This window comes from Netta rufina (genome assembly GCF_964035555.1).
Source record: "Netta rufina genome assembly, chromosome: 6".
Classification (NCBI taxonomy): Eukaryota; Metazoa; Chordata; class Aves; order Anseriformes; family Anatidae; genus Netta; species Netta rufina.
Window position 1 is genome coordinate 12,477,557 of NC_140129.1, and position 12,806 is coordinate 12,490,362.

General features: G+C 43.7%; 2 protein-coding genes across 14 annotated transcripts in view; both read left to right on the plus strand.

Annotated features, from left to right (window-relative positions):
• The window catches only part of PCNT (pericentrin), a 79,446-nt gene extending 72,272 nt beyond the window's left edge, over positions 1-7,174 (plus strand). For all 7 annotated transcript variants that reach the window (XM_084289264.1, XM_084289269.1, XM_084289265.1 and 4 more), the window contains 5 exons: positions 139-377; positions 1,867-1,955; positions 2,312-2,465; positions 3,927-4,054; positions 6,792-7,174. In XM_084289264.1, coding sequence (XP_084145390.1) covers positions 139-377; positions 1,867-1,955; positions 2,312-2,465; positions 3,927-4,054; positions 6,792-6,835 — 654 coding nt within the window. In that variant the 3' untranslated portion in view covers positions 6,836-7,174. The remainder of the gene's footprint in view (positions 1-138; positions 378-1,866; positions 1,956-2,311; positions 2,466-3,926; positions 4,055-6,791) is intronic.
• A 3,439-nt stretch (positions 7,175-10,613) lies between these two features.
• DIP2A (disco interacting protein 2 homolog A) overlaps positions 10,614-12,806 on the plus strand; it is a gene marked incomplete at its 3' end in the record, with an annotated part of 108,127 nt that continues 105,934 nt past the window's right edge. For all 7 annotated transcript variants that reach the window (XR_014618569.1, XR_014618570.1, XM_084289424.1 and 4 more), the window contains exon 1: positions 10,614-10,844. Coding sequence is in view for 5 of the 7 variants with exons in the window: in XM_084289424.1 (XP_084145550.1) it covers positions 10,748-10,844 (97 nt within the window). The remainder of the gene's footprint in view (positions 10,845-12,806) is intronic.

The following is a 12,806-nucleotide window of genomic DNA, read 5'->3' on the forward strand; positions in this document are numbered from 1 at the left end:
AGTATCGCAAAGCAAAATAAGTTTAAATAGTGATGCATAACTGATTTGTGGAAAACCTTGCTGGAAAAAGGAATCAACTTTTCTGGGCTTGATGTAGCTAAATTTTAATGGCTGTTTGTTTTTATTTTTTTCCTCCAGTTGCAGAAATTATATAGGAAGTATCTAAGAGCAGAGAGCTTTAGAAAGGCTCTAGTTTATCAGAAGAAATACCTCTTGCTGCTCCTCGGTGGATTTCAGGACTGTGAGCAAGCAACCCTGTCTCTAATAGCACGTATGGGAATCTACCCTGCACCTGCAGACCTGCAGCTTTCTGTTTCCCATTCTCGCCCTTTTACCAAGTTCAGATGTGCAGTCAGAGCAGTCATCGCTGTATCAAGGTAAAACCAGAACATTTGTTTTACTGGAAATATAAAAAATGAATAGTTCTGATGGTTTATGATACTTAATATTAAGCAAAAGCTTTCTCCAAAACTAGTTCAGATGTGACTCATTAGCTGTAATTTTGGTCAGATTTCTATTTCAGAGTCAGTGCTAAGTTGCATTTGTACTAAACAAAAGATTTGTAAAAGCTGTATCTGTCATCTTGAGAGATGCTCAGATGCAATATATTTGCAAATCAATGCACAGCAATTAGAAACTGAGATCCTTTCAGTTCTTATCCATTTGGATGCACTGGAAAAATGTTATTAAGAAGCTAAAGACTTCCAGGAGATGGTACAGGATGTCTTTGTACTGTTGTCTTTGAGGTAGACGCTATGATAGCCATATCAAAGGATGGAGGAAAGTGACCTCCAAACTAATCCTCTGAGGCAGGAGGAGCTGCCACAAAACTCCCTGGAGGTTAGAGTCAGAGTGGAAGAGCAGTGCCAAAACTTGCAGACATTTCCAGTGCCTTAGAGCCAGATACAAACGAAAGGTGTTATCTACCATCCCACAGCTCACAACGTCAGCATCCCAAGACTCAAGAGGATGTTGTGGTTAAGCTCCAATGTCTGTTCCTTTTTTGCTATCCAAACTTGAACCATTTTGAGGGACTGGATTACTGGATTTTTCTTCTTCCCTAGATGTATAGGGTCCCATAGATTGTGTTCTTAAGAGATTTCTTCAGTGTTTAGTAACTTCGGGGGGGGAAAAAAAGTACGTAAAGAGATTTTAAAAAAAAAAAAAAAAAAGTCATTTAAACAGTCTGCTGTTACCCCTGGCTCTTAAGCTCAGGTCTTCCTGGTGCTGCATAGTAGTTATAGGCAACATAATCCTCATTGGAGGACACTGGCAGTAGCTGTGCACTGCACACTGCTGGCTCTGGTGTAAGCAGAAACTTTCATAAATTGCAGTGAATTTAGTTTCTGACATGGCCTGTGGCAGATTGGAGAAGAGCTAGGGTTTCTTAGGCAGTGTTTGCTTGCTCTTTTCATTTTCATCCCTTAGTTGGCTGAAAGCAAGTGTCCTGTGGGCTGCATCTAGCTGTGTCTCCATGATGAATCATATCCATTCAGTTAGCAATATAATGAAAATGGCATTTGAGTCAGTGAAGCCAGGTGTTCTGGGATTTTATGATGACAGACTCCTGTCAGCTCTCAAGAATTCTTATGGATTGTTGTGTTGACCTGCTAGACTTTAAATGTTATTTAATGTAAACCAAGTGTAAATTGTGCTGTGCTTCTGGAACCCTCGGAGTATTGTTGTAAAGCAAAATGGTATAAGCCTTCATTTTAAGGACTGAAATTGAAGAATTCTTTCTCCATCCGTACAAGGATTGTTACTTATATTGTTTCATATGATTTGTACCAACAAAGAGTTTAATATTAAAACTTAGTTTATTTTTGCTTGTTATTAATGATCATACAAATTAATTTTGTTATCAAGGTTGAAGTTTTTGGTGAAAAAGTGGAACAAACTTAACAGAAAGAGTGTACAGGGTGAAACCATTCCTCACAGTACAGGAGGTAATACAGGTAAGGCGTTGGGGTAGTTACACTTCTTAAATCATAATTTTTCATACGTAGTTAGAGCAAAAAATAGTTATTAGAATTTCTCTGGGGGGAAAAAAATGCTTGTGTCAGATGTTCTCCATTTGCAGGAAATAATTTGAACACTGAAATGTCAAACTTCTGTTAAATTTGATTTAAAAAAATACAAAAAAGGCATTAGCTGAAATATATTTTTTATCGATGCATTTAAAACCAAAAACAAATGTATGCTGCTGCAATTCTTGTGTTTTTATTTATTTATTTATTGGTTGTATTTATAATAGGCTGCATTGAGTGGCTTCTCAGTGAATATTTTTTTAACTGTTTTCTTCTTAACGCAGCCTCCGGTGCTAGAACAGAAATTCTGAAACAGCAGCAGCTTCTAGCTGTTAATGTCAGCTCTCCTCCAACCCGGGACACTGGGTTGTGTCACAGAACCAGCTCTGGGAGATTTTTGAGCCACTCGCCCAGATCCTCTCACTGGTCACACAACAGGTTAGTCTGTAGTCTGCATTCTGTGTAATCGCCATATTGGGCTGTCTTTCCTAAAAATGTAACCACTTATTGGAGGAGGTACTTGAACAAGAGGAGGCATTTGTTTTCTTAGGTCTGGTAAGTATTTAATTTGGTTCAGGATGCTACAGGAGAAGAAAAATTCTCATTTCCTTTGAGTATGTCTGATGTTCTTTGACTGAGAATACTCCTAGTGGCATTCCCCGATTTAATTTGGACAGGCTGAAGTATTTAAAATGGTAATGTCTGTTACCTTCTTTGAGGAGTAATTCTTGCTGCTTTTGCCTTCTAAACTGGAGATTTACGTTAAGAATGCAAGAAAGTAGGTTCACCTTCCAGCAGAAGTGGCTTTTCTACCATAGGACAACACTGCATTAGTATTAGTTGCCTTTGGACTGTGAACACACTTGAATGGGAGGTGGGGAACTTGCTGTGTGTGTTTTTTCCAGTTTTTCATTAATTATGTCCAGTTCTGCACAGGAATACGATCCCAGATGATTGTTGCTGGGTTGTATGTCACAGGTGGCATTTTGCACAGTGTTGCTAAGAAAATGCCTGAGCTGCAAGCTCAGTGCTGGAGCTGGAGGGACGTGGCCTTCATTTGTCACTGACCTTCCCAGTTCCAGACTCTCCAAGCACCCAGAGTAACCTCAGATAATGCATAGCCACAAGTTATTCCTCATTTGTGGCTTCCTTCTTATAATACAGACTTTTAGCAGTTGATGTGAATGGTAGTATTTCACATTTCCATCAGCATGGCATGTTTTTTTTTAAACTTTCTTATTATAAATTGGGTACTTTATGAATAAAATTATAGTCTGCTGGTTAAAGAAAACTGAGTGTTGTGATTTAACCAGGTAGGCTGCTGAGTACCACACAACCTCTCCCTCACTTCTCCTCATTGGGATAGAGGAGAGAACTGTAAAGGATAAAAATGAGAGAACTGGTGGATTGAGGGATTGAGATAAAGATTGAGGGGGAGGTATAGGGGGAGGGATGGACAGCTGATGTACAAAGAAATTGTTTACCTGGGCTGACATGCCCATCCAGATCTTAAGCAATAGTAGCTTAAGTAGCTATCCCGGAGCAGCCAGTCCCCCTACCCTGTCTAGCTCCCCCATATTAATTGTTCAGCATGACCTCAGATGGGATGGAATACCCCTTTGGCCAGTTTGGGTCAGCTCTCCTGGGTCTGTCCCCTCCCAGCTCCTGCTGCACCCCCAGTCTGCCTGCTGGCAGGACAGTGTGAGGAGCTGAAAAGTCCTTGGTTTAGTATAAGTACTACTCTACAACAGCTAAAATATCAGCATGGTATCAATGTTATTCTCATCCTAAATCCCAAACACAGCACCGTACCAGCTACTAGAAGGGAAATTAACTCAATCCCAGATGAAACCAGGACAGTGTGCAATAAGAACAAAACTCTGTGTTTTCCTTTTTAAGATCGACTCCATCCACAAGTTCAGCTTCAGAAAAGTCATTTGTGCCTACTCAGGATCCTGAACGATCACTAACAGAATATATCCATCACTTGGAGGTTATCCAGCAAAGACTAGGAGGTTTGCAACTAGGTAAGAGGAACCACGCTACCTCTCAGAACTGCGAGCAGTCTGGGATTCTTTTTACAAGGGTCTTCCTACAGTACTTAAAGACTCTGCCTATAATACTTAGAGAATGTAAAGAACATCATTTTAATTAATAATTTGGGGGGGAGGGAGGGGGATAAAAAATAAGTCTCTGAAACTAAACCTTTTTGTGAATCATACCTAAAACTAGTCCACATGTGGCATTTCTTTGAACAACTTCAGTGAAATTCTTCAGAGATCAAGGTGAATAATTTCCATGCGATTTTTCCTCTCCTGTTATCAAGTCTAAATTAGCAAGTTGTGTATTTTAAATGAATTTTATGGAGTTAACTTACCTTCAAGTCAGAGAATCATTGTAATAGCTGAATAGGGCTGCCTCTCTAGCATGAACTATCGTATTTCCCTCATTTGTCACTGTGTCACCTCAACCACTCCCCCTCCTCAAATGGGGAGACAATATGATGGAAAGATATGATTAGATGTGTTTTCCAATGTTTTCTTATTTTTGGGACTTATATCTAAACTGTTTCTGGTGTATTAGTATTTCTGGATTGCAAGCAATGTGGCTGTGATTGTCAGGGAAAAGACAAGTTTGCTTAATTCAAGTATTTATTAACAAGAAGTTATTAAAGAAGTTATAAAAGTATAGTGAAGTTAGTGAAGCAGTAATTCTAAATGAAAAATTTATTAAAACAGCAGCATAGTATTTACAATATGCACACACAAAGGAGTGGATCACACAGCCCATCCCATGGCTGCTCCAGGGAAGATCATGCCTCTGCACACCAATCCCAGCAGGTGGCTAGGGGAGGGCACCCATGCTAGCCCAGGTCACTGACAGGAATGAGATCATGCTTTCCACAGTCCAAATCAAGGTGTAGCACATAACTTCATCCCCTTAGCGGGGAGCAGTACAAGGCTCCAGTGCTTCCTGCTGCATGACTCCACTGACTCTGTGCAGTTAGAAGGGCCTGCTGGCCATTCCTCTTTGGAGCATATTCCCCAAAACTTGCTTTACCCATCCGGGTTTATCTTACTGAGTTTCCTGGTCTCAACATCTGTGGACCATCAAGTCAGATAATGTTATTAATGTTTTTGTCCAACTGTTACCCCTTTTGTCTGCTATTGCTCCTTTCTTCCCTGTATTGCTTCTAGCTGCTCATTCCCAGGATCAGTTGTTTAATTCAGAAGGTCAGTCTTGGGTCACTACGGTCACTGTTTTCCATGTTTCTTCCACTGAGCATAACCACTGTCAACTGCTGTTTCCCAGCAGTCTTTCATTTTATAACTGTCCTTCAGCTTATGCCCAAAGATGTCTGGTTTCATGTTGGTTGACCTGAGATGAGGAAAAAAATACTTCAGTGAACCAGCAGACTGACTTCTGTGGCAGTCACTTGTGTTCTTATTGCTGGCCACTTCTTTGGTCTTTACCAGCAGATCATCTCTGAGGTGATTTTATGGGAGAAGGAGTAGGCATTCAATTGCTGATCACAGTATTAAATAGTGACTCTTGGCCCTGCAGTTACTGCAGATGCTCATTCAAAACACATCTACTTCACTGGTTCCTCAATTCAGTGTTCAATCTGAATACTTAATCTACATTGTAGAGATACTGTATTCTCATTCAGTTCCCACAAATTATGGAAGGTATTGGTAATTGTGAGTAGTACTTGTTTATGCATTTGGAAAAATAACTTAAAGGTAACTTCTGAGGCAAATTCTTACACATGTTGCAGTCCTAGTACATTTTTAATGTTCACCTTGAAAATTTAAACTTGAAAATCACATGATTTTCATTACAATCACAAACCTCTGTAGAAAGAGAGAAATGCTGGCTTTGAAGTTCATAGGAGCCTGGTATAGCTGGACAATAGCTCTGGTGAAAGTCCAGAACGTTGCTTGTTTTTCCCTCTGACTTGATCTAATACAAGTTAATAAATAAATAAATAAATAAAGTTAGAAGTCTAACTTTGCTTACAACTCCTACTCTTGCTTATATCTCTAAAAGCAACAGCTACAGTGACACTTCCATATGGAAACTCTGACATTGTTCTCAGCAGGACTTTTCTTAGAACCCTTAACATGACTTTGTGTTTTGTTTTTTTTTCCTTTTCCTGAATACTGTAATCGTTCATGGCAGATGCAGGTAACCAAGAATTTCAGAATTGAAACCTGATAGTATTTCATAGAATAATGTATTTTTGTGTTATGCTAAGTGTGAAGTACTTTACTGGAATACAATTTAGAGCACAGTGCATACCATTTTTGAAATTTTCAGAATGGAAAGATATGGTATTGTAAGGATGACTTTGTAAGGAGTTACAGAATGATGCAGTAACCTTTAGAACAGTGCTTTGAGCAAAATGCGTTCCTAGGTGCTAATGAACTTTACAACATCTACTCAATCACAATACTTGATCCAGCAACAGAATGCACATTGAATCATTGCAAGATGGGTTGGGTTGAACTAAGCAATTCTGTTGCTGTGTGTAGAGTATACCTGCGATTGAGCATTTTTCTTGATGTGTGAATGTTTGCTTTGTTAGGATTATAAGCTTTCAAGTCTTGTTTTGTATTGTTCCTAGGTGGCTTGTGAAAATGGTAATTGCTTTCAGTGTAGCTCATATGAAGCACATTGAGGAAATAACATGCTGCTAACTGCATCCTGTTGGTTCATAACACAAGCAGTTTTCTAATATTGCTTTGTTTTATTTAAATTTAGGACAAGTTCCAGGCCCACCTCGCCAGAGAAACATGAAAAAGTGATCTGAATGCTTCTGAAATCCGTACCACAAAACCTCCTAGTTATTGGTTCCTTCTGAGTTATTCCCTGGCGAATGGAAGCACTTGTCATCTCTTGTGCAAATGAATAAAGGGCAGTGCTTTTACATCAGATTTTTATATGACTTTTTATTATATTTTAGTACTTTTAAGAGGAGATTACTTTTCGCTAAGAACAATGTTTTACATTGTCGTATGGAATTACTACTAAGTTAACAGCTGAAGTGTGCTGGCATCACTGTTATTGTCAGTTGTCTGTTTATTTTTCTATAGTGTATAGCTGGATTCTTTGTTAAAAAAAAGTTATTAAAATGTCATTTTATTAGTGAATTCTTACAGTGTATGGTTATGTTTCCACCTTACAAATCTTTACTTTTTTTTCCTGTCAAAATTATTTGGGTTTTAATATTTCTCTAAGATCATTGACTAACACAACTTTAAAAAAAAAAAATACACAAAACAAAACTCCAAAATCTCAAAGATGCATGTAGTCTTCTGTGAATTTAGGATTTGCCTTTTTTTAATTTATTTCCCTCAGTCTCATGATTTTCCAGTTCAGTGTCAAGCCACTACTCCCTGAATTCTTCTGTGATTGAGCTTGTTCTCATACAAGTAACAAAAAAACTCTAACATTGCTTTCAAATCCTACTCTTGCTAATATCCTTAAATCAACAGCTAAAAGGTGCTTCCGTATGGAAACTCTGGTATTGTTCTTAGGACTTTTCCTAGGAACTTTAACACCATGACTGCACTCACAATATATTTGGTGTTCCTGGATAATCAGTATTACTGTATTCATGCCTGGAGTTTGTGTCACTTGGCCTTATGGATGTGGAGGTCTGGTACCAACCTTTGGAGCAGGAAGATAATGCTCCTGACGAGTTTTGGAGGTGCTGGACTGCCCCTGCTCCTCTTGGCTTCTCAACAGTTGTTTCTGCCTGTTGATTGTAGCCTGACTCAACAAACTGTTGTCCCTGACAGCTCTGGGTATTTTTGTCATTTTCTGGTGGGAGCACCCAACGCTGTATTTCTGGGTTACAGGAGCAGAGCAGGACACTATGCAGGCTCATGCCTGCAGCCCTGAGAAAGCATAGCTGCCCTTGGGCAGTGTTGTGACTTGGTGATGAATCTCCCATGAGTCATTAAGCACCTAGGTGCTATTTCCCACAGGCCTGGTGTAGGTGGAGTAGAGAACATTTCAGTTCTTCCTTTGCCCCTTGCCAGGCTGTTGGTTCCAGAGGCAAGCATGCAGACAGGAGCCACGTGGTGCTCTGCAGACCACAGCTGAGCTTTGTGCCAGCCCCTTAAGAACTTCTATTAGAGACAACACAGCAAGACATCCTGGCTATTCTTCAAGAAATTAATAATGCACTGCCTCCTTCATGTTCAGTAAGAGCTTCTGCAATGCCTACTGTCACTAATAGTGAGCTAGCACTGTGCTAATTCTATAAACTTTGAGAGCTTTTCCTAGACGGGCTGAAGGTTGCATTGGGAAAAAAAAAAAAAAAAAAAAGGATCTCACCCATGTTGCTGTGAAGGCTGACTCAGTCTTCCACTATCCCTGATAATGGACCTGTACATTGTCCCATACCTGGGTTAGGGTCAGTGTGTGCATATGATCCAGTCTGTGCAATGTTATCTTCACACATGTACTGACTATTCTCCTATGACAGCTATTGGAGAACCTATTATACCTGATTTGGCCTGAATTTACGAGATTTAATGAAAAAAAAAACAGTACCTAATTTGATATAAAATCTTGGCAAGAATAAGTTAACTTCTGCAAAGTTCTATACCCATTCAAATTGACAAAATAAATTTATGCTGGATCAGTAACTTTAAAAAAAAAAAACAATCTGTTGCTGGAGAACAGAGAAGGTTGTGAGGGACATGGCAATTGGCGGCCATCTTGGTCATGTGAGGGACATGGCAATTGGCGGCCATCTTGGTCATGTGAGGGACATGGCAATTGGTGGCCATCTTGGTCATAGTGACCATGAAGTGGTTGAGATTAAAATCTTTGGTGATAGAAGGAAAACTGCTACCAAAACATCAGCCCTGGATATGGGGAGAGCAGAATTCAGGCTGCTCAGGGAACTTGTTAGCAAGGTCCCCTGCGAAACTGCTTTTGAAGGTGTTGACATTCATCAGTGCTAGTCAGTCTTTAAGCGCTGCCTCCTAAAAGCACAGGTTCAGGCAATTCCAAAATATCAGGAAGTCAAGCAGGCGGGGCAGTAGGCCATCTTTGTTGACCAGGGATCTTCTGGATCTTAGGCATAAAAAGAAAGTGTATGTCTGCTGGAAGCAGGGTCAGGCAATGTGGAAGGACTACAGGTATGATGTTCACATTTGTAGGGAGAAAATTCATGCGGCCTAAGCTCAATTAGAGTTGAGGCTGGCTAGGTCTGTGGGAGAAAATAAAAAGGGCTTTTTTAAATATGTGACGAAACATCACGTCAAAAAACATCACACGATGGGTGAACAATTGGCTGACAGGTAGGGCTCAAAGGGTTGTGGTAAATGGGTCCATATCAGGCTGGCAGATGGTCATCAGTGGAGTCCCCCAAGGCTCCATTTTACAGCCAGTTCTCTTCAATGTTTTTATAAATGGTTTGGATGTAGGACTAGAAGGTATTTTGAACAAATTTGTTGATGATACTATTGGAGGAGTTGTTGACTCTGTTGAGGGTGGAAAGGCCTTGCAGAGAGATCTGGACAGATTGGAGAGCTGGGCAAACACCAACCGCATGAAGTTTAACAAGAGCAAGTGCCGGGTCCTGCACCGGGGACAGGGCAAACCTGGCTATACGTACGGACTGGGGAACAAGACATTAGAGAGCAGCCCCACAGAGGGATCTGGGGGCAGTGGTTGACAGCAAGCTGAATGTGAGCCAGCAGTGTACCCTGGCAGCCAGGAGGGCCAAATGTAACCTGGGGTGCATCAAGCAGAGCATCGCTAGTCGGTCAAGGGAAATGATTGTCCCGCTCTACTCTGCGCTGGTGCGGCCTCACCTCGAGTACTGTGTGCAGTTCTGGGCACCACATGCCCGGAAAAGAGGAGGCTGAGGGGAGACCTAATTGCGGCCTACAGCTTCCTCATGAGGGGGTGGAGGGGCAGGCGCTGATCTGTTCTCTTTAGTGACCAGTGACAGGACCTAAGGGAATGGACTCAAGCTGTGACAGGGGTTCAGGCTGGGCATCAGGAAGAGGTTCTTCAGTGAGAGGGTTGTCATGCACTGGAACAGGAACCCCAGGGATGTAGTCACGGCACCAAGCCCGTCAGAGTTTAAGAAGAGTTTGGACTGTGCTTATGGTCTGAACTTTTGGGTAGACTTTTGTGGTGCCAGGAGTTGGACTTGATGGACTTCCAACTCAGGATATTTTATGATTCCACGATTCCTTACACCTGTGACACAGGCACCTCACTAGTGAGTTGTCCTGTATTCAGAAATAACTCTGTCATTTTCTTTCCTGCTGAAGGGGACACCAGCTGTGGTGGAAGGGCCATGTTCTTCCGCCACACCACTCAAGAAGGAGCAGGTGCAGAAAAAACGTCTACTCTGAAGGCTCAGGGGGGCTGCCCTGCCACTGCCTCGCGTGTGAGGAGACCCTTCCGCGGGCTTCGCAGGCGGAGGCGGCCGGCTCCTCCTGAAGCCCCCTCCCGGTGCCAACCTCCGCGGCGGGTCCTCGCCCTGCCTGCGCCGCCAGGGGGCAGCCTCCGGGGGCTGCGGCGGCGGCTGCGCGGTGCGCGGGGGCCGGCCCGGTGCGGCCCGGTGCGGCTCGGCGCGGCGCTTCCTCCCGCTCCCCGCCCGTCCCTCCCGCGCCTTGCGGCCGCGGCCGCTCCCCGTCCTCCCGCCTGGGGCCGCGCTGGGCGGCGGCTGCGGCGGGGCCCGCGCCATGGCGGCGGAGCGGGGGGGCTGCTCCCTGGACGCCGTGCCGCTGCCGCCCGAGGTGCGAGAGAGCCTGGCGGAGCTGGAGCTGGAGCTGTCGGAAGGTGAGAGCGGGGCCGGGGGGGGGGCTCGGCTCCTCGGGCCGGGCCGGGGCGCGGTGCCTGTGCCGGGGGGTGCCGGGGGGCTGCGAGGCCGCGGCCTGGCCGCCCTGCGCCGCCTCACGCCGCGCTGCGGCTCTCGGCGGGCGGCTGGGAGGACGCGGCCGGGCGGGGTGGGCCCGGGGGGGCTTCGTTCCCCAGCGGGTCGCTACAGCGAGCCCGGAGCGGCTTCTCAGCACCCGGGCTGAAATGTGCTCTGCTGGGCTCAGGTCAGAGGGCAGTCAAGTTTCTTTTTAAGCAGCTATTTGGATTCCAGTAGGCGGGTAGTTCCAGAAGTCCTGTTAGTGGCTTTCGCTTGTGGTCTCTGTTATGTGACTGGGTTCTGTGAAAATATCACTTTTTTTTTTTTTTTTTTTTTTTTGTACCATTTCTTAATAATAGCTAAGATATTAAGCTTTTAGCTGCGATTCAGAATATTTTTATATTTTTCACTGTCCCAAGGACCAGTGAGGGAAGGAGGTTACATTCCTCTCCTGGCCTGGTTTCACAGAGATGCGCTGGCAGACCGAGGTTTCTCTCCCGGTGCTGTAGTTAAGCCCTTCTGCCTGTTTGCTGTCCCCAAAGGCACGGTTTCGTCCTGCTATCTCCACTCATGTTTGATGATGATGATGATGCTCCTATGACCCTGTGGCAATTACATTTGTGTTCTTGGATTGCTTTTATTTGTTTGTTTTGTGCTGTTGTTAGACTGTTTTGGTTGTTTGGTTTGTTTTTTTGTGCATTAGTTGCCTGGCTGGCCACATGGACAGGCAGGCTCTGGGTGCTGCAGAGCAGGCAGGGCAGGAGACCAAGACAGCGCCTTCTGGGAGCAGGTGCTCGTTACGCTTCCCCCGGCTATGTGGTTGGACTATACCTCGAAGTAGAGTAGATAAAAAGCTATTAATACTGTGGCCCTGAGGTAGAAGCAACTGATCTCCTCCTTGAGTGTTGCAGTTTTCAGATCAGTGTGTTCAGGTGGGCAAAACCTGGGTTATTTTACCTCAGGTGTGCTGGCTGAAAGGTGGTGGTTTAGGAAATGGTTCACAGGTCAGCTGTCTTTCCTCAGGTGTGGGACCATTGCTGCAGAGGTAGGGGAGAAGCAGAGGAACAGTAATGCCGGGTTCTCTGCATTTAACCTGCTGCTGCACGGCTGCTGGGTGGCCGAAATAGCACCAGGGCTTACCGCTGCCTGTGTGGGAGATCTGATTCCTTTTTTTGCTATTCCTTTTCTGCCTTGCCCAAATGTCTTCAAAGTGTTTCTGGGTAGGAATCCTTCAACATCTAAAACTATTTTATGCATTTGTGTTCTCTGATCGCCTGGTGTTTGCACGCGCTGCTTTAGCGGATGTCTCTGTAATCAATATTCAGATCTTGTTTACTTGGGCAGGAAGGAATAGTGATCTCAAATTATATATTTGTATTTTAATCTATGTAAAATAGAGTACAGCACAAAATTCATATCTACTTCTGGAAAGAGTAAGTTGATACTTGCAGAGATGGTCAGTTATTTTGACCTTCTATAGACAGGGGAGTATCCTCCTCCGAGATGGACTTACATGATGGGATTCTTAATGCTACAACAAAGCAACAGGTATTTGTGGTCTTTAACAGATCACAGTCCAAGGCCACTGTTAGCTTCAGTTTGCTGAAGTTGTCAGAAGCCTTTTTCCTGTATGCACAATGCTGTCCTGAGCTCTGCGTGTGGATGTTGTAGTTGGCCTCTGCCTTAACCGAGGCTGGGACTTTTGCAGGGGGGGGCATGAGCAGGCTGAACAGAGGTTTGAAGGGGGATTTCTTATGGTGAATAAGCTCTAGATTAGCGAAGGTCACACTTGGAAGGATGTTTCCATAATGCGAGAGGAAGTGTCAAGGGAGGAAAAGGAAATTTGAGATCGAGTGCTTTCCTACTTTGTATGTGTATTTTGTTGA